A 22,518-nucleotide genomic window follows, 5' to 3' on the forward strand; every position below is an offset into this window, starting at 1 on the left:
AAGATTGTTGCATGCGCCATATATTCTAGCACCGCGCTACGCCCCTGAACGTAACACAGTACTCCTCCAGCTTTCTAAAGACGCATCGTTCGTACTATGACGATGCGTCTTCCACTAATCTTCTCACATGTGTCCACGCTGGTTCCCCAGGGAGTGACAACAAAATAGATAGCCTCCACCTCCTCTTCGAGGATTCTTAGTGGTAGCAATAGGGCAATAAGCGCTCGTTATCCTATGGCGCAGGAAAAAGCCCTTGCCCCGCGGCGGTAACACCAGACGGCTGCGACAGCCCCGACGAGCCCGGCGGCGTCTGCCCGAGGCCGAGATAGACGCCAGTTAACAAGGTCGCCACGATTACCGGGGGTCCCGGACCGCGATTGGGCGGCGCCAGAGTGGTCAGATCACAAGACGACGGGGCATAAACAGGCCCCCACGCGCCGAAGTCCATTCTGCCTAATTGCTCCTCCGGCCAGCTGAGAGCTGCGACTCTGTTGACTGCAGAAGACACAGCCTTCCCTGCCTACTCTGCTTGCCGGACCAGATTTGTCGGGCTTGAGCTTGAACCGGTGCGGAAGGAAGACGACCGGCGGTCTCAAGACTTTGTACGAGCAAAACCGGCGCAGAAGCAGTCGAGCCTACATGGATGCACTCAGTCGCGGCGGGGAAACAGCTGGAGAGGTAGGAAGTGCTGGCGTTTGCCGGTTTAGACTTACGCGTATGCTTTAAAAGGACTTGAAGAGTGGATGTCGGAAAGTAATCTACATTTGCAATTCTTCACCAGAACTATGATTTTAGCATGCATCACTTCTTGCGGCCGTCAACGACCTACCAACGGTGTATCGCAATGAAGGGGTGATGTTTTGTGCCGCATAAGTTAAACGATACAGAGGTACCGTGAAATTCTAAAGGACAGAGCTCAGCTGTCCAACCCGTAGCTAGCTCTTTCACCCTTAAGCGGACGTGCGGAACATGAACTCTTAGACAGAGACCTTCAGATAATTTTCACTTAAACCTGATCGCTTTTGTGGCCTCACACAATATGTTTCTTGAAGCGCCTCGTAGATTCTGCAAAATTGGTTTGCTGCGGAAATGCCTTCTTGCCACTGATTCTCTTATAAGGCGCCTAGTAAGGCCTACCTCAAATAATTGCGGAAAAGTCTGTCGCTTCTGCAAACTTATAGAAAGTGCAAAAATTATCAACCATTATCTGATAAACGTTGAACTTTGGGTACGCTGTTCCTCTAACACAACAATAAATGAGTCATTTCTTTTTTCTCATATCTTGCGCATTTTAGCCTCTTTACCCGAAAAAAACTTTATGCTTATCTAGCCAAGAAGTGCAGCTGAAGATTCCTTGAATGCTGCGGAAAGTTTGCTGCTAATACCTATTGAAGAGTGGTTCGGGTTGTACAAATAAAAACCGTACAAGTTTCCTGATTCAAAACGAAAGTAAAGCTCGAATAACAGTCTGAACACACTATATTAAGTCTTACGTAAGCTTAACACACAGGTATAGATAAAAGAACAGCATAAAGCCCATTACAAAAAAAAATCTGTCAAAAAATAATCAACGATATATCATGTTACTAGGCATCCTAAAAACTTTGATTTTATTCATTTTCACTTTCTCGAAACACCAATTATTGGGATTAGATTAGGAGCTCCATGACAAGACTGCTTCAGGGAGATTGCGTAAGAATTTCAAGAGAGCTGCACTTTTATATTAATGTCAAATATGTGGTAAGGCTGAAAGAGTGTGGCAGCTGAACAAAGCTCGGCGGACAAAAACGAACGGGGCACAACGCTAAATGTTCGGAGTGCCCGCATGACAGCTCTGCTGAAAAGCTTAAATAGTACAAAGGACTACTCCATCGATTATTTTGCAAGTTGTAATTAAAACTTATTGTGCTGTTTCCGCCGCTACGCCGCTGTTTTCTGGCATCTAGCGGGAAATTTATTCCATCAAAAATCAGATTTTATTTTTCTCCCTCTTTGTTCAAACTCGAGACGTCAATAATGAAAGGAACTACTTTACCAGCACCAGCTGTTTTCAAGCATCGCAGCTAACTTGCGAAAGCAGCTGACAATGGCGGCGCGTGTATTTATTTTTAATGCGAGGGCATTAGGAAGACTAAGATGGCGAAAACTCCGCCATCAGCGTAAGTGTGAAACCACCATCTGCCGCCAGCTGAAACCCAGGCTAGAACGAAACACCGGCTATAATGAATCAATGGGTATAATTAAACAAGAACTATAATGACGCACCGGATGTAATGAAACAACGGCTTTATTCAAATACCGGCTATAATGAAACAACAGTTCTAATGAAACACCGCTGCTATACCAAATTAGTAGGGGGTATTTAGTTACATGCGAGTCCGATTAGATTCCACTCATGATAGCGGTGTAGCGAAGTTACAAGTTAAATTAGTGGTTTTAGTGTTGCAGTTCTTGTTCCGTGCTGCACAAGGAGAGCCAAAGGCACGACAAGGTAGAGGAAATTGCTCTCGCATCCCTCCCGGTTCAGTGCAGTACATTGCTCCTCAATCTTTCTCCATTTTATAAAAGCTCCGCTTTCAAAGTAAAACCTTGTTCAATAGAATACAGCCATATATCGATTTAGATAACACTTTATTTCGCCTCAGAGCCCGTTTAGTCAGGATACAATGCCGCACAGAATGACAACAGATGAATTGCTTTATAGGTGCATCTCGTAGTTTAACTTGGACTTATTGAAGCTATGGTGTTAAACGCGTGCGCTCAAACACTCTGCACGTTGACACTTGCAATTTTAGTGTTTTAATCCAAAAGAACAAAGGTTCTGCGATATGAGCCTCAGTTGAACCTTTAGTTAAATCTGACTACAAGGATTAATGAATTTCAAGAGGCTTCTACTTCAAATAAACTTCCTTACTTTAAAGATTACGGTTTATAAAGAACTTATTCTATAAGTGTTAACGCTGTTTCTTTGGGCGTTTGAGCTGTGCTGCTCCTGTACATGTCATAAGAAGGGCCTTGGTTTAATACAAGTTTGGGATTCTTCGACATCAATTCTACAAGTCCAGGACTCATGGACATCAACTTTAATTTTGTGGCAACTGTCAAATATTTCAGGTAGTGTTATCGAAACATTGAAGGAAGTAGACTTTTCTCTCCAAGAGTAGCGAAATCATTCAGGTTGGTCCAGCGCTCCCATCGTATAGTGAAGGCTGCCTTATAAAACTATAGGGGAAGAGTTTGGACAAAAGCGAACAAGTCACTTATAAAAAATTGAAGCCTGCCACTGTTGTGGCCACAACAGTCGACTACAATCAAGGCTTACAAGGCACTGTTTTGTTTTGTACGAGAGACTGCCTTGATTGACAGATTGTGATTGTGTTTCTCGTTCCTTCTATCTTCCCTTTTTAATCCCCTCATTCCCTTCCCCTGTGCAAGTTAGCCAACCGGAAACCTTTCTGGTTAACATCCCTGCCTTTCCCCCTCTCTGTATCTCTCTCTCTAGTGGAATATTATGATATAAAAAACAGCGTTGAGAAACAATTTGCGTTGTAAATGCGATTGCTCAGGATTTCTGTCTGTCAGGGAAGCCATGTGAGCCCGGATGTTTGCGACTTTTGATTGTTGCGCACTCTACTGCTTTCTCCTTTCAGCAAGCTTCATACACAGAGGTGTTTTCGTTGTGGCGTTTTTTCATCGAAGATCGCTCTCTGTCTTCCAATAAATATATATCAGTAGTTTATAATTTATGGCGTTTAACGTCCCAGAATGACTCACGCTAGCAGCACACGTAATGGGCCCAATACTGGCAACGCATTTGCAAAAGCCGGTACAACAAAGGCCCAGAGTGAAGCCATCAATTTGCAATATTGGGCCGTTTAAACTGGGCTGCTTTGGACGTGTTAGTGGAGGGCTACGGACAATTTCGGCTACCTCAAGATCATTAACCTCCACTGGCATTGTGCAGTACAGAGGCCTCTATCATTCCGCCTACATCGAAATACTACCACCTCGGCCTGGATCGAATCCGATTCTTTTGGGTCAGCAGCCGAGCGCCATAACCACTGAATTTCGGCGGCTAAAAATATAGATCAGTGCAAGACATCTTGTAGCATTTGCTCAAATACTTAAAGGGATGATTCGGCTGCTCATGTATTTGTCGCTTTGAAATATTGTGTCGTATATTAGTCCTTTTTAATTGAATAATTTTAATTTTTAGAGTCAGTCACACAAGCCGGGAACCAAGGAAAGTTGACTCTTCAACCATTACAAGAAAAAGATAAAAAAAGGTTATTTTAAATGCGGGAAAAAGGTCCAAAGCTTCAATCGGTAACTAGCTTAGTGCCGCATAAAACGTAGAATTAACTGAGTTTTGTAACTGCTTTTTAATCCATAAACTTTCTTTTTCTATTCTTTGAAGTAGCCGGAAGATTAAAATGTTCGCGGCTTAAGCGCCTTATTGCAGCGTCCTGTACATGACTCAGCATATACTCCCGTTTAATATTTCTCTGCGAAATATTAAATGGGAGTACATGCTGAGTCATGTATACGTTAATGCAGATATAAAGAAACGCGTTTTAGAAGTTCTGCTTTGTGTGAATGAAACTGCTCGTGAATACAACACACCCACGATTTCTCTAAAAAGAACGAAAAACTGAAGGCGCAGACCCGACATAGACACCACGGGAACACAAGACCTTGAAACATCTGAGATCACTGACAGCCTGGTTGACTGCGGTCCTCATAAGCCAGTAGACAGTTCCTGAGCTTAGCTAACAGTTAGCCCTAATGAAATGTGGTGTCTTATTCGTGTGTATGTACTTGCATTATTTCTTTCATAGAAAATATACCCGAGTAGCTGAAAGTATACTTCCACCAGAGCGAAGCCAGGCGTTCTTTGAAAATGAGCTCAATATATTCAATTTGATATGGAAATCTACACCATTAGGAGTTTCACCTTTAGCAACCATACTTCTCAAGCTCTCTCGCAATAATTGTTCTAATTGGTCTCACGCGACGTCAAGTGCATGTACAGTGTCGAACTCTGCGGAAACCCTTCAGCTTGTGAAAGGGTTGTTGCCCTCGTAGACTCACATCAAGATATAACTTGCACTGTTAGGGACGCCGATTGTTGAAATCTCGGAGCGACAAGCTTTTCACGACAAACTGTGCCGCTGTCAGCCATCACGTGGCACCGTCTAGTCAGCGTGGCGCCAGACATTCCCCGCAGAAGCTTATCACACGGAGGAAACTGGATACCCTTGAACTTGCGAGATAATCGCTGGCTGTCAAGGGCTCCTCCCTTTCCTTTCTAAGGAAGCTGGCACAGTTCACACTGAGTAAGACGGCGCCGGCCACTCCTCCTCTCTCTCTAAAATCGGCCTAGCCATCTTCGCAAATCTCGGAAACTATGGCGAAGGCTCAGCTCGAGCCTCGCGGCCAGAGATGTTGGCCTTGCACGAGCAAGGTCAGTGAAATTCTAGTGGGTTTGTTCCGGCGCAGCAACTACAGCACGCTCTAAGATAAGACAGCGCGCAATTTCGTTGGCAGTTGTCATACCTCGCTGTTGTGCTGTTGATGGCCGAAACAAAGTGGTATAAACTCTTTGCCATAGCGCGGAAGAGCTTGCTACGGCAGGGACAGCTGTTTTTGAATATCTTCTATGACATGCTGCTGCTGCTACCGCAGCAGGCTTTACCTCCCAATATTATCCGCACGAAATCTTGAACAAGCAAAAACCCGAAAACGCAGGACCGTGCGTAAAACGAGACACCAGTTCTCCTAGCGCAATATTTCCACCACATTAGTTACTTGATCCTCCCCTGCCGCTTTTGTCTGCGCAGTGCTTGTACGGCTTCCTGTGGTTTCTCTTTCACTGCTCTCGGAGTCTCACTCGAGTTTCACTCAGCGCAAAACTAGCATTGAGTTTCTTCAGTCTCCCCTTAAACAGTAAGCTCCACGAACATGAAGCTCCACGTGTGCACTGAGCACTTCCTTAAGCAGTAAGCTCCACGAACACGTGGCGCCTCAATTTCGAATGGCGCACAGAAGGCACTCATGGAGCTTCCTATTGAAGAGTCGCTGAGCGAACACATTATCATGTCCCCTCCAAGCCGCATTGGGCGGACGCATTTTCGCAATCGACGAAAATGTTGCTCGGTTGGGTGAGGAAATGAGTGCCCTTGAGAATATATCCAGTGGAGTGAGGCCATCAAGGTGGCCGCTCTCAGAAGGCCAGGAAGGAGGAATTTGTTGCACAACTAATATTACTGTCAGCTGTTCACATACTTGGGACATTGGTTTATACAAGCGTTAGTTTATGCCTGTTAATCGTAAGTGTAAGTGCGTAGTGCACGAATAAAATACCTCATTCTTCACGGAACAGAAAGAAATGACTTTGACGGCACATATAAAGAAAATTAAAGGAAAAAGAAAGCAAGCTAAGACTGCTTTCCATGCCCTGTAATCACTTCCTCGATCTACAGTCGCTTGAGGCGGAATTGTCGTTCTTTCTGCCTGACGCGACCACTTGACATCGGCCCTAATTTCACCTTGGACTATGCCGCAATTGGCCATGCTTGGATTGACGAATTTCATTACCACTCACCGCTAGACTGCGCTCATGCATCCAGCCTGCTTCGTTTTTTGTAGAGCCTGCTTTTTTATGTTCTGAGACAATACTGTAATCCAGGCCTCCGCGGTTGTTCAGTGGGTTCAATCTCAGCCGTGGCGGTCGAATTTCGATGGAGGCGAAACGCTAGATGTCCGTGTACTGTGCTATGCCGGTGCACGTTAAAGAACCCCAGGGCGTCGAAATTTCCGGAGCCGTCCCTACGGCGTCTCTCATAGCCTGAGTCGCTTTGGGACCTTAGACTCCAAAAACTGAACCAAAATATAATACAGATAACAAAAATAGGTGTCTGCCCATGTGAGATACTGAAACTTATTACCGGTCATAAATAAATGCACCACGAGAGTGACTTAAACAATTATGGTAGGACAGTTTAGCACTGGAGTAAAAACATTTTGAGCGTGACGAGCACATTCCACCATGCTTAGTCTGTGATGTAGAGCAGACTGTTACTCCGCTGACAAACATCTAAAAAAATAAATAAATCCGCATCGGTCGTCGAGTTACTTTTCCTCCTTTTATGCATAGTTTATGCCGGTACTGAGACTGATGAACACCTTGCAGTTTTTAAGAAAATTTCCTTTGCACCTTGCGCCTGTGAATCATTTACATATTCTTACATCTAATAATATCAGAATTATTGGCGTGGTCGGACATTCGGCTTCAGCTGACTTAGTTGAACTGAAGGCCTTCCGTAACTGTCGGATTTAAAATCCGCATTATTTATGCTATCGAAGACCGAAAAAATGACCCCCGTCGATGTCGAGAAAATGTCGATACCGGCAAAAGCACCTGTCTCGACATCAGGAGTGCGTGGTCACGTGGTGTACTCATGCACTATAATATAGCTGGGAACGTGGAGGCGGCTCATTTCCTTTTATCTCCGATAGTACCTCGCTAGCATACTCGGATGCTTAAAGCACACAGAGTGGCTGCCTTTAGAAACTTCGCGCACTATTCTTTCATCAGAACTTTTTAGAGCAAGGCCTCATATTAAACTAAGGTTGGCGTGGTCTCCAGCTATCATAGATGAAGGAAGGCTAAAAGGAGGGTGTCCTGAAGTGGGCTCATCACTTAAAAGGGTAAACATGGGGCAGAAAAAGCGTAAAAGAAAGAGACAAGCAAGGTCGCCTAGAAACTTTTTTTCTTGAGGCAGGAGATCACAGAACAGCATGTTTCCGGGACAAAGTACAGCGAACAAACAAAAAGTAAAAGAAAATCAAGTATGCTTTGCTACCGACGCCAGCACAATGCCAGGCAATGTCTCTGACGTCGTGCTGCCGCGCTGATATGCTTTGCTAAAAATACAAGTGTTTGAATTACACCACGATATTGCTCGGGAACTTGCAGTTTTTCAATCTGCAAGTCTAAGGGACCCTTTCGGGTGTTATATTGGGGGCCGAAGTAAAGTAACTACGAAGGCAAAAATGTAATAAAGAATTTGACTCTTTCTCTGCTGTGGCACCAAAAGGACAAGGACGTAGACGGAGTAGACGACAACACAAGTGCACTTGTGTTGTCACTCCGTCTACGTGAAAGTATGAATTCGTTCCAACTCACACGATTCTCCACTCTTTTGAGAGTTTCCCTGATGCTAACTAAATATCACAACACATGCAGAAAGCGTCGATGTAATAGCACTTAACGCGCGACTATAATTGATATCAGTGTTTGTAAAAGGCTAATTTGTTAACGCCTAGTTCAATATTTTGGCTTAAAGTGAGTCCTCTTTCAAAACTTTAACCCTACATCTTCGTTATTATAATTTTACAGGCTTACTGCAGTCCGTCCTGTGCAACGCGTTGCATGTCGAGCGAAAAAATTGTATTTTTTACCGGTGATAGCAACGTTGAAATTGAAACCTTCGTTCGTTCGTGGTTGCCTCCTGAGTCATATCCCGATTTTTTCAGCAATCTGCTGTTGGAACCATCTGTAAGCTGACTCACTTGAAGCCAAAATTTTAAACTATGCGTTAACAAATTAGTCTTTTACAAACACTGATATCAACTCTAGTCGCGCGTTAAGTGCTATTGCATGCCCGCTTTCTGCATGTGTTGTAATATTTAGTTAGCATCTGTGAAACTCTGCATTACATTTCTGCCTTCGTAGTTATTTAATTCGGCCCCAATATAACACCCGAAAGGGTCTTTTAGACTTACAGATTGAAAAACAAAAAAAGCTTGTGAGGGCAATTTGGCAACTAAATTATTAGAGGCGAAAGCCGAGGACACTACGCCGTGACGACTTCCGGTGGATGTGACGTCACGCCGTTCCCGTGGCTATATCGATACCCAAATTATACAGCTTTCGGCAACCTTAAGGGTTAATTACGCTGAACTACACATTTTTCCATCTATTTTGACACAAATCCAACGTGTTTCCGACCATTCTGTGACAACTTTCACTATGTCGTGGCGACTTCCGGTGGATGTGGCGTCACACCATTCCCGTGACTCCATAGAGTTTCTTACTATTACCTAGAGGGAAAGCTGGCGCCGCTGCACTTCAGCCACCATGGACGTTCAAAGCATCATGGGGCGGTGAGCTACTTGTTGCGGCACAGTCGTAATTTTTCGGGAGCACGGAGTGGCACTACTAAGAGGTTTCATTTCGAAAACGCTGTTCGTGTGTGCGCAGACGACTTTCGCTCGAACGCAGTGTGCAAAACCCATAGTAGTGAAAACACATAGACACACGACGCCAATAAAAGGTTTCACTTTTCTGAAATGCCATTAAAAACCTCTTATAATGTTTAAGCAACAACATTTTTTTTTTGAAAACATATTTACTTTTAAAAGTGCGCCTGTTAATTACGAAATATTAGGTTTTTTAGTGTTCATTACTTTGCCAATAGGAGAGCTAGCCGTCCCTTATTTTGGGCGAACTTTGCACTTAAATGCTTTTCTGCTCGTTTGTTGCAATTTACAGGCAGGATATTGAACGTTAGCACATACTTGATTATCGAATAGCGTTTATTTTTGCATTATTTTTTGGCCAAAAGTTGAAGTTCTGCAGTCGGTAGCTCACCGCCCCATGATGCTTTGAGCGCCCATGGTGGCTGAAGTGGCTTCGAGGGGCCTTCATGCAAACTCCCATAGACGAGCTGCCAGCTTTCCCTCTAGGTAATAGTAAGAAACTCTATGCGTGAATCCATCGTCTTCCGCGCTATTTCGACATTTTTGCCTATAATTAATTAACTAATTAATCAACAGTCAACAAACTTGAAAACTAGGTTCTTTTTTTTCTGCTCTATCTGAAGCAACCAATGGTTTTCTTCTATCTCTTTTAGTTCCCGAGTTAAACGCGTGTGAGACGCTTTGTTAACGGACGACAGTATGAACAATTAAAGGCTTTTGCCTTAAAATTCCCGAGAAATATCGGGGTACAATTGAAACACTTGTATTTTTAGCAAAACATATCAGTGTGGCAGCACGTCGTTAGAGATATTTCCTGGCATCGTGCTGTCCTCGGTAGCAAAGCATGCATGGTTTTCTTTTTACTTTTTCTTCGTTCACCCTACTTTGTCCTGTGAAGCATGCTGTTCTTTGATCTCCTGCCACAAGAAAAAAAGTTCTCTTCTTTCTTTCTTTTCTTTCGCTTCCTCTCCTTCTGCCCCATGTTTGCCCTTTTAGCGATCAGCCTACTTCAGGACGCCATCCTTTTAGCCTTCTTTCATCCATGATAGAACGCGCCAGCCTGAGTTTCCTGTGTTATCCATCATTCACGAAGTCAAGCAGTAAGTTGGTTGGCGTTCAGCGCTTCAAACCCGAATAGAAGCAAAATCAAGACCAAACAAACAAGGCAGAGAGACGAAACTAGCTGATGCGGAGGCAATCGGCGGTCGAAATGAGATAGTACGGAGAGTACGGAGAGCGGGTCCGTAGTAAAGAGCAATAGATGCGTAAAGCTTCCGCACAAAGGACGTGAAAACGCGGACGCTGCTCCTAGCCGCCTTTTCTGCACTCCAGGTTTCAAAGGAAGCTAAAGAAAAACCTACGCGACCATCAGCGACGCAGATTTATCTCCTCCTTTGGTGTCAAAAATGAGACGAATGGGATAGCTTTGACCACGCCGACGCGACGGCTACTGATGACGCGACACAAGCCGAGTGTTATCTTGCACTGAAGACGACCGCGTAATCCAATAGCTTGTGGTCTCGGTGCCTCCTCTGCTGCGAGCTTTACGTCATTCCGCTTGCGTCACTTTTTGTCCTATCAGCAGGTGATGTTCATGCAATATATCCCCTTTATACGGAGTGACATGTTATAACGACAAATGGGACATGCAAGTGCTATACAGCGGTTTGATGAAAGTGTTGCGAAAGGAGAGTAGCATCTCAGAAAGCGTTACCCTTCCGCCCTATATATCTGGCCACTTGTACCGACGAGTGCTTGCAGACATTTCGGTTTTATTCTCATAGCGGTTCTGCTGAATACAACTATAATTAGCGCAACTGGGACAGTCAAGAGTAGGAATGCCGGTAGCGTGAATCCTCAAAATTTCTTATATAGTCACTGAGGTCACGTGTACTGTACGCTTTATACAGATTTATTAATGTCTAATGATTTGCAACTCAGTGTGCCAAAGAGTCAAGTGTTTAACCGAAACCCAAAAGTGCAAACAAAACAGAGCAATAAAAGGCAAAATTACACGATAAACAGAAGTGCAATGAGGTGTAGAATGAGTAAGGTTTCTGGTCAAGCCATCAATTCTTTACTGAGGGAAACAGGTGTCCAGCTTTCTCCTTTCTCGCAATCTGCCGTCCCGCATTTGTTCTATCATGCGACAAGAGAAAAAAAAAATACAGCTGATTCGCTTAAAGTAAACGCATCGCCTGCAGATTCCTGGATCGTGTCGCAAGATTCTGAAGCTGATGATGATGTCTACAGGCTTAATGGCACATACCAACGGCGGGGGATTGGCCAGGGTGCACAGCGGATACAAACGGACTCATGTACAAGGAGTGGAGTATGTTGATAATTTGGGCACTTTAGAAAATGGTGACACGGTTTTGTCTCATTCTCGGACAGGAGAAGCTGGAAGCAATGATCGTATAGACTGGCACATTTTCTCGAACACGTTCAATATACATCGCACTAATTATTTCTTTTTCAAAATCAAATAGTGTCACATAGTGTCTAACACCATGGTTAAAAGCGCATATCAATTGATCATTACTTAATTCGTGCATGTCTTCTTTTTCTTTTCGTGAAATAGCGACGGCAGTGGGTACTCAGAAATCTTCTGATATGATCAGACAGCAGGAGGAGGATATTTTTCATCAATATATTTTGTCAGTGTTATCGCCAAGGCTCTTGCGAGGATTATACATTCTTGTCCACTCTTTAAACCATTTTTCATACATTTTCGTTCATAGCTTACGTTTTGTTTGTTAAGTGGGATTAGATTTATAAAGGTGCTAAAAGTGCTTGCTCTGCAAGGGCATTTTTTCCTGAAGGAAACTAACTTATTTCTCACGTCCTCGCCAAAGATTCAACTTAAAAACCTTCGGGTAACGCAGGTTTAAATTCTGCAATTAAATGGTTATTTTTTCAGAAAATACAACGCGGAGGGACTAAAGGCACTGTAAGGGGGACAAAACAAGCGCTGCATCGCAACTAAATTTTATTGTGAAGGAACGCAATGTACGCACACAGATAAACGGCGTAGGTGCGAAAGGCACGCAGTGCACAGATAGCATAAAGGGCCCCACTATCAACCCAGACGTGCAATAAAAAGCAAGCAAACAACAAACCAAAGTACACTTGCGCCACAGATAAACAGGTGACACGTCATGAGGCGTCAAAAATCCTTTGTAAAAAAATGGTTACCTTTGATTACTATGTAGACTCATTACCAATCTCTTATAGCCTGAGTCGCTTTGTGACATTAACTGTTAAGGTGAATGTTGCGCAAACACAAGACGATCAACAATGAAGAGACACAGAGACACACGCAGGCGCCGTGTGTGTCGCTGTAACATGTACCCACTAGGCCCAACCGAAGTTTCATTGAGACATTAAACCCCATAAATCAAATCAAACCAAACATTTCCAAAGTACCACCTGGTTTCAACAGTAACCTCCTTAGTGGCCTTTGCTGAAGATTGTAAAGGCAAAAAATGGACGGCATAATGGTGTCTGAGCTTCATCTCGACACATTGTTGCCCGAGGCGGGAGAGCAGAACGGTGTGGTCTGAAAGTTACTAGGAAGGAACATTTAAATTGCAGGACTGTTACTACTTTGCAACGCAAATGATCCAGCGTTAGTTGACTTTTAGTGGCGTAGAAATAGAGACGTAGCCGAGTTGATATAACGGCTGTTTCGCCTAAGATGTTCTGCAATTTTTACAAACAGGCTTTTTGAGTAATAAGAGCGCTTTCCTCGGCATAACAATGTTAAGATGATGGTGCACCGTGCCACAACACAGCGAAGATGTACTAACACTTCGGCAGTGTAACTAATATTAAATAGTTAACTTTTTAACTAATACTGTTTATTTGTCTCCTCATTTATGGGGAGGCGTGGAGCCCACCGTAAGTAATAAGCATAAAAGCTCTTAGGATTGCGAAAACGCAATTACAATCGGAGCTGTGGCACAACAAATATTGTCCGCATGTTGCCAAAATACATGCGCTTTCTAAAAGCCTGCGGGCACAGCAAACCCTCCAGTGCAAACAACTCATAGAAATAGCCAAAATCTGTTGAGCCATAGCGCCAGGGTAAATGCATTTTTGAAAATATAAAACCTAAATGAATATTACTTACGGTGGGGTGCACGTATTATTGTCGAGGAAATCGCGGTAACTGCCTCTACTGCATCAAATCGACGAACGGCTTCCGTATTTGTTGTATTTGAAATGCGAGCTACGCAATTTCAAAAACCTGCATTGAGGGAAGCGAACTTCAGGAGCAAAAAAATGCCTCTTTTTCAAGTTAAATATTTCGAACTGGATTGCCGATAAAGAAAATTTAAAAACTGGACTAACCTTCAACTCGTAAGTAGACAGCCTTCAATTTCTTGATATGTTGGCCCTTGAAATCAAAAGTAAAAACGTTGATTGGTTAATTTTAGTTAATTAATCTTTTCGTCCCTCACCTTTATCACGCACATAAAGTCCGCTTGCTGTACAATCCACCCGCACAGACCGCAGTGACGTATCTCTCGCAGGGTTTAAAATAGTTAACTGTAAACAGGTAAACAAAAACACCCGGTAGTTACACAGACCGCAGTGACGTATCTCTCGCAGGGTTTAATATAGTGAACTGTGAACAGGTAAAGAAAAAACACCCGGTAGTTACGGGTGTTTGAAACTGCACTGACCTCGACCGAACCTGAGTTCTGGAAGAACGCTAAAAATGTAAGCAAAATAGCATAGTGTGCGAGTCGGTATTGCACCTCTAAGGACCGAAACAGCGCAACTGAAACGAACGACCGGGGAAAGTGAAGACAAGCACAAGCACTGAACTTACAACTGGTTTTGTAATCGAAAAAATAAAACAGTTACATATCTCACCACCTGGGGACAACCTCATGTCATCCTTGGTGTAATCTATAAGAGTGCAGTGAGGGCTTGTTGGTGCGACATTATGGGAACAAAAAAAGAACGAATAATGAAGAATAGCTGCGCAAAAAGGACAGGACAAGAGAGAAGAAGAACCGCTCGGAACAAGAGCAGCAAGCTCATAACATCCTTCGTGGCCTTGACTAAGCGCGAGATAGGACTTTTGGAACTAGATAGACATTTAAAATTTTTTATTATTTTTTTTTTGAAAACGACATGAGCTTCTCCCATGGTAGTTAGATATTTAATTGTTTCTTTTTTCGATTAAGCCGCCAGTTGTGCTTACACGTGTCTTTCTTTTCCCTGGTAATTTATTTTAGTTGCGCTATTTCGTTCGCTCCAACTAAAATTGTCTTAATCCATTTTAAAGGGGCGTCAAGAAATTCTGAAACTGCAGACTTAGCACCGTACTGGCCATGCTTACAAAGTATTCACAAAGACAGCCGCCACTAAAGCCAGGACAACTTTAGATTTCACTGAATGAAAGGACCACGCAGGCTTTCGTTAAGGCTACTCGACAATCGACAACATTCGCATTATTATTCAGGTGAAATAGAAGTGCGCAGATTATAACCAAACACTACATATATTCTTCACGGATTGCGAGCGAGAACTTCACTGAGTTCAAGTCTCGGCTAACGCGAGAAGGTTGTAGCAGAGCCATATATAAAAATACTCTAAGATATCTACAATGGTCGCGCCGGTACCACAGTCATCCGCAAAGAAAGTAATATAATCCAATTAAGGAATGCTGTCAAGCAGGGAGATACGATCACTCCGCTGTTAATCACCTCTCACTCATTGAGAGCAGGTGAGGACAAGAGTTATTGAATTAATTCTTAGTCATCTGCGATTAGCTGATGACATGTCTTGCCAGATAAGTCAGGGGATGGGCTGCTAGGATCGATCAAAGATTTAGACAGGCAAACCAAAAGAACTTTAATATCTAACACGCAGAAAACAGTAGAAATGTTCAGCAGTCTCGGCAGAAAACAGAGGTTTACAATACCTAGTTGGGTGGTTTAAGTGGTAAAAAATTACCCCTACTTCATGCAGATAGTGACCGCAGATCCGGACAACTAGAAATAACTAACTAGAATAATAATAACTAGAAGCATAAGAATGAAGCACAGCTTATTATCCAGGCACTCGCAAATCATGAATGGCAGTTTGTCGAAATTTCTGCAAAAATAAGTGTATAACACCTGCATGTTAAAGGTACTCACTTAAAGAGCAGAAACGTGGAGACGAGCAAAGATTGATTACAAAGCTCAAAGCTATGGAAAGAAAAATAATAGGTTTAACGTTAGGAGATCGGGAGCGGGCGGAGTGGGTGAGGGGGCTAACGCGGGTAATGATATCCTAGACAAAATGAAGAAGTCTTTGCCAAGGACTGGGCATGTAAGCGGAAGGAAAGATAACCAATAATAATTAAGGGTAAGGAATTGGATTCAAACATAAGGCACGCATTGCAGAGGGGACAGAAAGCTAAATGAGCGGACGAGATTAAGAAGTCTGTGCGGATAAGGGGCCGCAGCTGTCAAAAGTCCGGGTTAACTGGACAGATACGCGAGAACACTTCGTCGTTCCGAAGTCATCGTCATGGTGGTGATGATGTTTCGAAAGTTAATCACGAGAAGATAATAGAGACGAAAAAGAAGAAGTACTGCTCGGTTCCTCAATAACGAGAGCTGTCCTTTTGTAAATGTTTGCCTCGCGCTCATAAAAACCGTTACCTTTTGCCCTCAGCGCAACATATACTGGGGTCTTGTGAGAAGAAGATAACGCCTCAGGCTCAGGTTCTGAACGTGAATGAGGGCATGTGAAAAAGAAGTACCAATAAAAGTCATCAGAGAAGGCCGCACACTGTTGAAGGTTAGCACCGTGGGGGCAACTAAAAGAATGCCTGTAGTTAGGTGCGCTCATAAGACCATTAGTAGAAAGTTATGGAAATCCTCTGAGGCGACGACGAAAAAAAATTGCTGCCAGCGGCGATGTTGCTACTTCACACTGTCCGCCTTTAATCATTGCTCAGCTGAAAGCGGCCCCATCAAAGACGAGCCGAAGTTTCGTTCAAAGCCTGTTCTCTCCTCAAACAAGGCATTCTGATGCTCATACTCGTAAGGCGGGATAAAATATTGAATATATGGAATAATCTAGGCGCGGCTTGTAGCAATACCCGTATTCGTTTTTTTTCCTCTGGAAAAGCAGCACTCAACGAGCAACGAGCATGCTTGGACGTCGGTTAATTTATTATCGTCAATAGCTTCAGCTCGAAACAATGTCACGAAGTATAATTAACTACCATTGTTATCAACCTAAACTTATGCTCTTGTGCTCCTAGCTTTGAATGGACGCAGAAGATAAGTGATTACTATCCTGTATCAGAAAAAGGTAAAACAAAACACACAATTTTGTGGAACGATACTGCCATATAAAGAAGCTGCGAACATGACTTTTTTTTAAACATTGATTCATTTCTTGAGCCGCAGCTGAATTAATTTGGGCCGCGATGACGACGCATTCCCATAATCACAAAATACTGTCATTTTAAGAGTCCTCGAATCTTATAATCCTTTTTTCAGCTATTATTACGTTCTAGGCACTTCGGCGACTAAATGTCTCGACGTCGCTGGGTGAAACGACTTGCTAGCACTGATTGATACCATGCAATATCTCATAAGAAGTCATTAAATTAACGGTGAAAACTGCTTTCTGTATTTTGACGCGAATTTCAAAAATAAGAACCACTGGATTATTGAGACACAGCCTTTGAACATTTTTTAAGGAATTATTTTCAGCGAATGTGCCTGAATCTGATTTTTACGACTGCACTGAAATTGTTCCAGACGAATTTTTTTTAATTGCAGGATATTCCTAGGCGTAGCGAAAATTAATTTTTTCGTAATATTTCACTTGGAAGGCGTGCGCAGTTCGCGTTCCCAAAGAGATGTGATCGGATTATAATGCAGTATACTGAACATAACTATTGACCTTACTAGTAGAGGCCAATGTGAAGAGGATTGCACCGCGCATGCGTCGTTTCTTCTTGGACGCATGAGGGTAGCACTCATACCGTTACCTTGAGTTAGTTCACGCGTACATAATTATTAATCGGCATAAGATCTCATATTTTGTACGTTATGGGATGTGCTGAAAGCTTTTGAGGCGCCGTGCGGGGCTAGGCTATTGAAATCAGGAAACGTACCAAATGCTCTGGTCAGTAAACTAACCCATAATGTAATACACTCCCATATGCATTTTAGGAAATATTAAAGTGAAAAATACCTCAGTTGCATCTGTGTGCAAAGAGCTCAAAGGTAACAATAATCAGTTAGGTGTAATGAACTACAACACAAAGTAAAAAGTTGATTAAACCGTTGAAACAAATTGAATTAAGGTATTGGCAGCTCTTATTCAAATCATTTCAAAAAATAGGCTTGACTTTATGACTTTTCGTTCCTACAAGATATGAGCAAAAAATTTCTACCTTTCACTAAATCTTAGAACGCTTAAAATTATTTAATGTTGACGCAGCCTTTAGATTTTCATATTTATCCAGAGTGGCTATTGAAGAAACGCTTGGAAAATATTAATGTCATTATGGCACTGTGCCGGAGACGATTTTAGAATCAAATATGTTATTATTGATTTTAAAGTTTGAAATCTGAGCAATCTCTTGGCCTTTGCCATCTGTTGGCACTTCCAAGCGATTTTAGAGCACCTACTTTTTTCACCAGCACAATTTATCAGATTTTTCCAGCAACTAAAGTATGTCGCGTCCATTCAATTTTTGCATTGAAATTAAAACAAAAACCGCCTTGAAGACTAACTGTAGTTCTCCAATATCGTACAAAATATAATTGTCAGTAAATTCAATAAAAAAGGAAGCCAGGAGAAAAATTTTTGCTTAGCTTCCTCGGTTGATTCTGACTTTCTTTGTATGCTTGAAGAGGGCTGGAACTCTACAACCACTTCGACTTTGTCGTTGCTTGCTGGCAATTTTCCTCGCTGCTAAAATTGTAACTAACATCTTCGTTTGGAACCTGTAACCATCAACACTTGAAAGGCTGAACAATCCGTTAAGTGAGACTAACCGCTTTGCACACCGAGGAGACCATTCTTAGATACTACGAAAATTATGAATTGTCAGAACATTTGCGCATACAGAAATAATAGAGGGTTCTGCTTAGTGAGCACTGACATGCTTCAACCAATTGCACACCCTGAACACAGTCTGAGTTCTCATGAAATATGCACCATCATTCATCCAATAATGTTACTGAACCCAAAGCGCCGAAGCCAGACAAACGTGGTATTCTATAACTTTTTTCAGAACTAGTGAGTACATAATCGAGGAGTGTTTGTTTTTCAAGCCTTTTACAGCTCTCTAATCTCTCCGGGTGTGTCCCTTTGTAATTTCATCCTTTGAAGTGCGTGCTTTTCATCTTTTTTTCGTAATTTTACTCTTTGAAATGTCTACTTCAAATAAAGATGAGCTCCTCTTCCCCTTGCCCACTTTATATCTGCCTGTCTGTTTAAAGAAAATTTACTTGTTAGACAGCCTCGTCTACGTATATTATTCCCTGTGTGGCGTCTGTTCCTTGGCTGTGATCCTCTTGAAAGCGTAACCCGAAAACGTAACCGCAGTATATCGAAAGAGTGCCCTAGACTTGCATCAGCACCGGCTTAAGGTATTTCTGCGGGCGCGTGTAGCCAAGGCCTGGCAAACGCCCAGCCGTGCCCGATCTATTTTCTCTGCACGTCAACACTGCCGGAGGCTTGCATCAGAAATTCTTCGGCAAAGACCGGTGGCCGCCGGACTCGCCTCTTTTTCATCCCTCTGGATTTCTGTCGAACTGTAAACGGCTTCGAGTGAGAAAGAACCTTTAGCTAAAGCCATCCGAGGAAAAATGCGCGATGTTTATGAGAAGAAATTCTTCGTGGCGCCTTCTCCCTTTCCCCCTTCTCAGCCATTTTCTGGCGAGCACTAGCAGCATGTTAGAGGGTGACCTATAAGTAAACATGGATTGATTTCTACGTGTGTGTGCTGACGCCTTTGTTCTGTCAAGAAAGCCAGGATAGAAGTCCGTGACGGCGGTCAATAGATGGCATGCGGCGCACATAGTGCCTAAAGCAACGGCATCGGCGGGGCTGCCGTGGTCGCCAATTACAGGCGTCGATAACTGCTCGCTGACTGAACCAGCTGACGCGATCGACACGCACCGACGGAAAGGAAAGAGGTGGTAGATAATGAGGTAGTTCGGCCAGTTCTGAACAAGGAAGTACTGGAGACAACGCTGCATAAAGGCCAACGCGCACGCACGCAGACGCACACGCGCGCGCGCACGCACGCACACGCACACGCACGCACACACACACACGCACACACACACACACACGCACGCACACACGCACGCACGCACGCACGCACACGCACACGCACAATGAACTGGATTAACCTAAGATATAATACCAAGAAGAACCGACTCAGAGACGACGACTTTAAGAAGCGAGCACCAACGGCGCATTCAGGTATCGCGGCTAAATGCCGACGGTAGCGGGCAACGGTGCCGATATACTGTACCATTCATGCCGGAATTCTTTGGTTTGAGGGCAGAATTTTCTTTGCGCGGAAACACGCGTTTCTTTCAGCGTGCGAGCCCGTCAACGCGACTGCAGTTTGTCGAACACCTTGCCTTTCTTTAAACTGGCTTTGAGCCGCGCTAGACATGGTGATCCGGTTACCTCTGCGCCTTCGCGGACAATAACATCCGAAAATCTCGTTGGGGAAAACCGGTTTTCCCTGATTTTGTGAGCGAAAAGTATAAGCTGTAAGATATTTAGAAGTACAAAAAAAAGATTTGGAAGATATTATCCTATCAATGTAAGTGTGTAGACGAAGAAATAGGTTGTAAATTCATTCCAAGCGCGGTTACCTATTCCTGTGCCTCCAGTAATACCTTTTTTTAGCGTTTTATTAATAAAGCACATTCTCTATCCCTGTCTCTATATTTTCTAATATTCCGAAAGAAATTAAGAGAAATACCGTAGGCAGAAGCTGGAGAACATGGGAAACAGGAGAAATAAATGTGATTCTTTTGGTGAGTACAAATGATAGATACTGCGCACACTTCTTTTTTTTTTGAAGCGCTAAAAGCTTATATTCGTGCTTGTGTGCACGGCATGAGGAGATCACCGAAGGAAGCTACAGGCAACACTTCAGCATGATAGTAACGTTTTGCCGCCTCTCCAGAACAAGAGCAATAAGAGAGAATCGCAAAGCCCGGCGGGCCACAGCAGATCAGGGCAAGTTTTGCGCGCGAGACTGCACTGCCGATGTCACCGAGAAAGGCATTCTTCTGTTTTCCTGCCCGTTCTTTTTCGATAGCTTCGTTACATACCCAGAAATGGAGGCTCGAGTGCATCACTGGGTTGCTGAAAGTACGGACGGGGTCCTTGTATCCCGTTTCATCCTACAGCGCTGAAAGCATAATACGACGAAGATCCAGTCCACCTAGCAAGTCATGCGTGAGAAAAGCACTGCAGGATCTAGATTCGGAGAACGCGGAAACCGGGAGTAGCATTGCGCTAACGGGGGCAAACTGTTCTGTAGGCAAGAGACGAGGAACCCAGTGGTTAGTGGCTTGCGCTTGTTCGGAACCTCCAGTGCTCGGTAAACAGAAGGGAAACAGAAGGATATTTCCTATGAGGTTGCCCAAATATGCTGTTTTGTATCGGACCGGATACTAGCCATATATGCTATCGGTCCAAATAGTTTGTATTAAGTTTCCTTGAATCAGTAAATAAAGAGTCTTTGATTGATTGATTTATTGATTGAATGCTCAAAAAGAAATAGTAATGCAAGCGTTTCATTACCGGTACCACTGCGCAATCTCAGCAAGTTTGGGAGGCGCCAAAATGCCCGCAGAAGAGGAAGAAAGTATCATTACGGCGTGCGTTGCATTGGCTTGGTGGTCATTGCGCACGGTGTCTGAATAAACAACAGTTGAAGAAAGGAACAATTTCTCTTACGCTACTTAACCACTGACGAGCTACACACAGGGACATTAAAAACAAAACCCACGCAAAGGACAGGACACAGGGAAGATGTAAACAGGACAAGCGCGGACTTACATGTGTTTATTTAAGCAATGCCTTCTTCCTTGGTCAAAAGCGATGCTCACGCGCTCCAAGCACTGACGGCCTTATCAAACCAGGAACCTTCAGCTTAAACTGGTGCAACTGAATCGAGCCTTCGCTGACACATTTTTCAGGGCCATATCTTCCTATATGCAAGGTGTTGAAAATTTCATGTGGGTTTTTGTCTATCGCACCCCCCATTATCTTAGCGTGCTTGATAAGCGGTGAGTATTTGTGGTCACTGGATTGGCAGTGTGTTGGCAAAGCTGCCTGTAATGAGAACACAAAGAGATGCTGTGCTCTTCCAGACACTTATTATTACAATGTCCCCTTTGTCATAGATAGGCCGAATCTTAGCAAAGTGGGATCTCGTATGTCACTTTCATTCTGCAGTGCACAAACTTGACTGTTTAGGTGATGCCACAGCCTGCTTTCCTAACTGCATCTTTGTTGTTTAGTGGGCACTGAAACGACAGCATGCAATGTGCAGAAACGAAAACATCCTGCACCGAATTTTCCTCCCAGTCCCTTCAGGCCAACATCTTCCTGTTCTCACCTTGTTCATCGATTAGTGCGGGCCGTCACAATAGGCGCGTATACTGGTACAATGTATCACAGCGATATGAACAAGCGAGGCACCCGCCCTTTCCGGGCCCTTTGCAGTCATTAGAGTCTGCTGGAAGATAACCCTGAAGTGTGTCGAGGCTAATGACAGATTGCGGCACCGAGTTCGAGACGTGCGCTGGGGAACAAGGCGAAATTGGTATTCAGACAAGAATATGGCGCGATTCGCTTAGAGGTAAGAGAGGGTGCTGTACCATGATGCAGACGCGACAGAAGGAGACACGGAAAAAGAAAGAGTCTTTAGGAGAGCAAGTCGAGCAGCGTCCTCTGCACTGTCTAGAAGGCCGCCGGGAGTCCTGCCAAAAAGAGAGAGTGGCGAGGGTGAGGGAGCGCAAATTACCTACTTGGAGGGCAACTCACGCGGCCGTCTCACCGTGCAGACTGGGCGAGGAAGAAGAAAAAAAATGATCGGGTGAGAACATCAGCAGAAAGGGAGAACTCGTCGAACCTGACAGTAGCTCGCACACCCCGCAGCGTCCCTGATAAAATCCGACAGTCCGCTCGGGCAAGGCGAGCACAAACAACGCGCTCCATCTGGGATCATTCTCTCTTGTGATA

General features: G+C 43.8%; 1 protein-coding gene across 1 annotated transcript in view; it reads left to right on the forward strand.

Moving 5' to 3' along the window:
- Positions 1-258: 258 nt before the first annotated feature.
- The window catches only part of Hn (phenylalanine hydroxylase), an 85,060-nt gene continuing 62,800 nt past the window's right edge, over positions 259-22,518 (forward strand). The window contains exon 1 of the mRNA XM_089560616.1: positions 259-678. Coding sequence (XP_089416742.1) covers positions 640-678 — 39 coding nt within the window. The 5' untranslated portion in view covers positions 259-639. The remainder of the gene's footprint in view (positions 679-22,518) is intronic.

Source organism: Amblyomma mixtum, chromosome 9 (assembly GCF_055824585.1).
Source record: "Amblyomma mixtum isolate Tamu chromosome 9, ASM5582458v1, whole genome shotgun sequence".
In the NCBI taxonomy this organism is placed as follows: Eukaryota; Metazoa; Arthropoda; class Arachnida; order Ixodida; family Ixodidae; genus Amblyomma; species Amblyomma mixtum.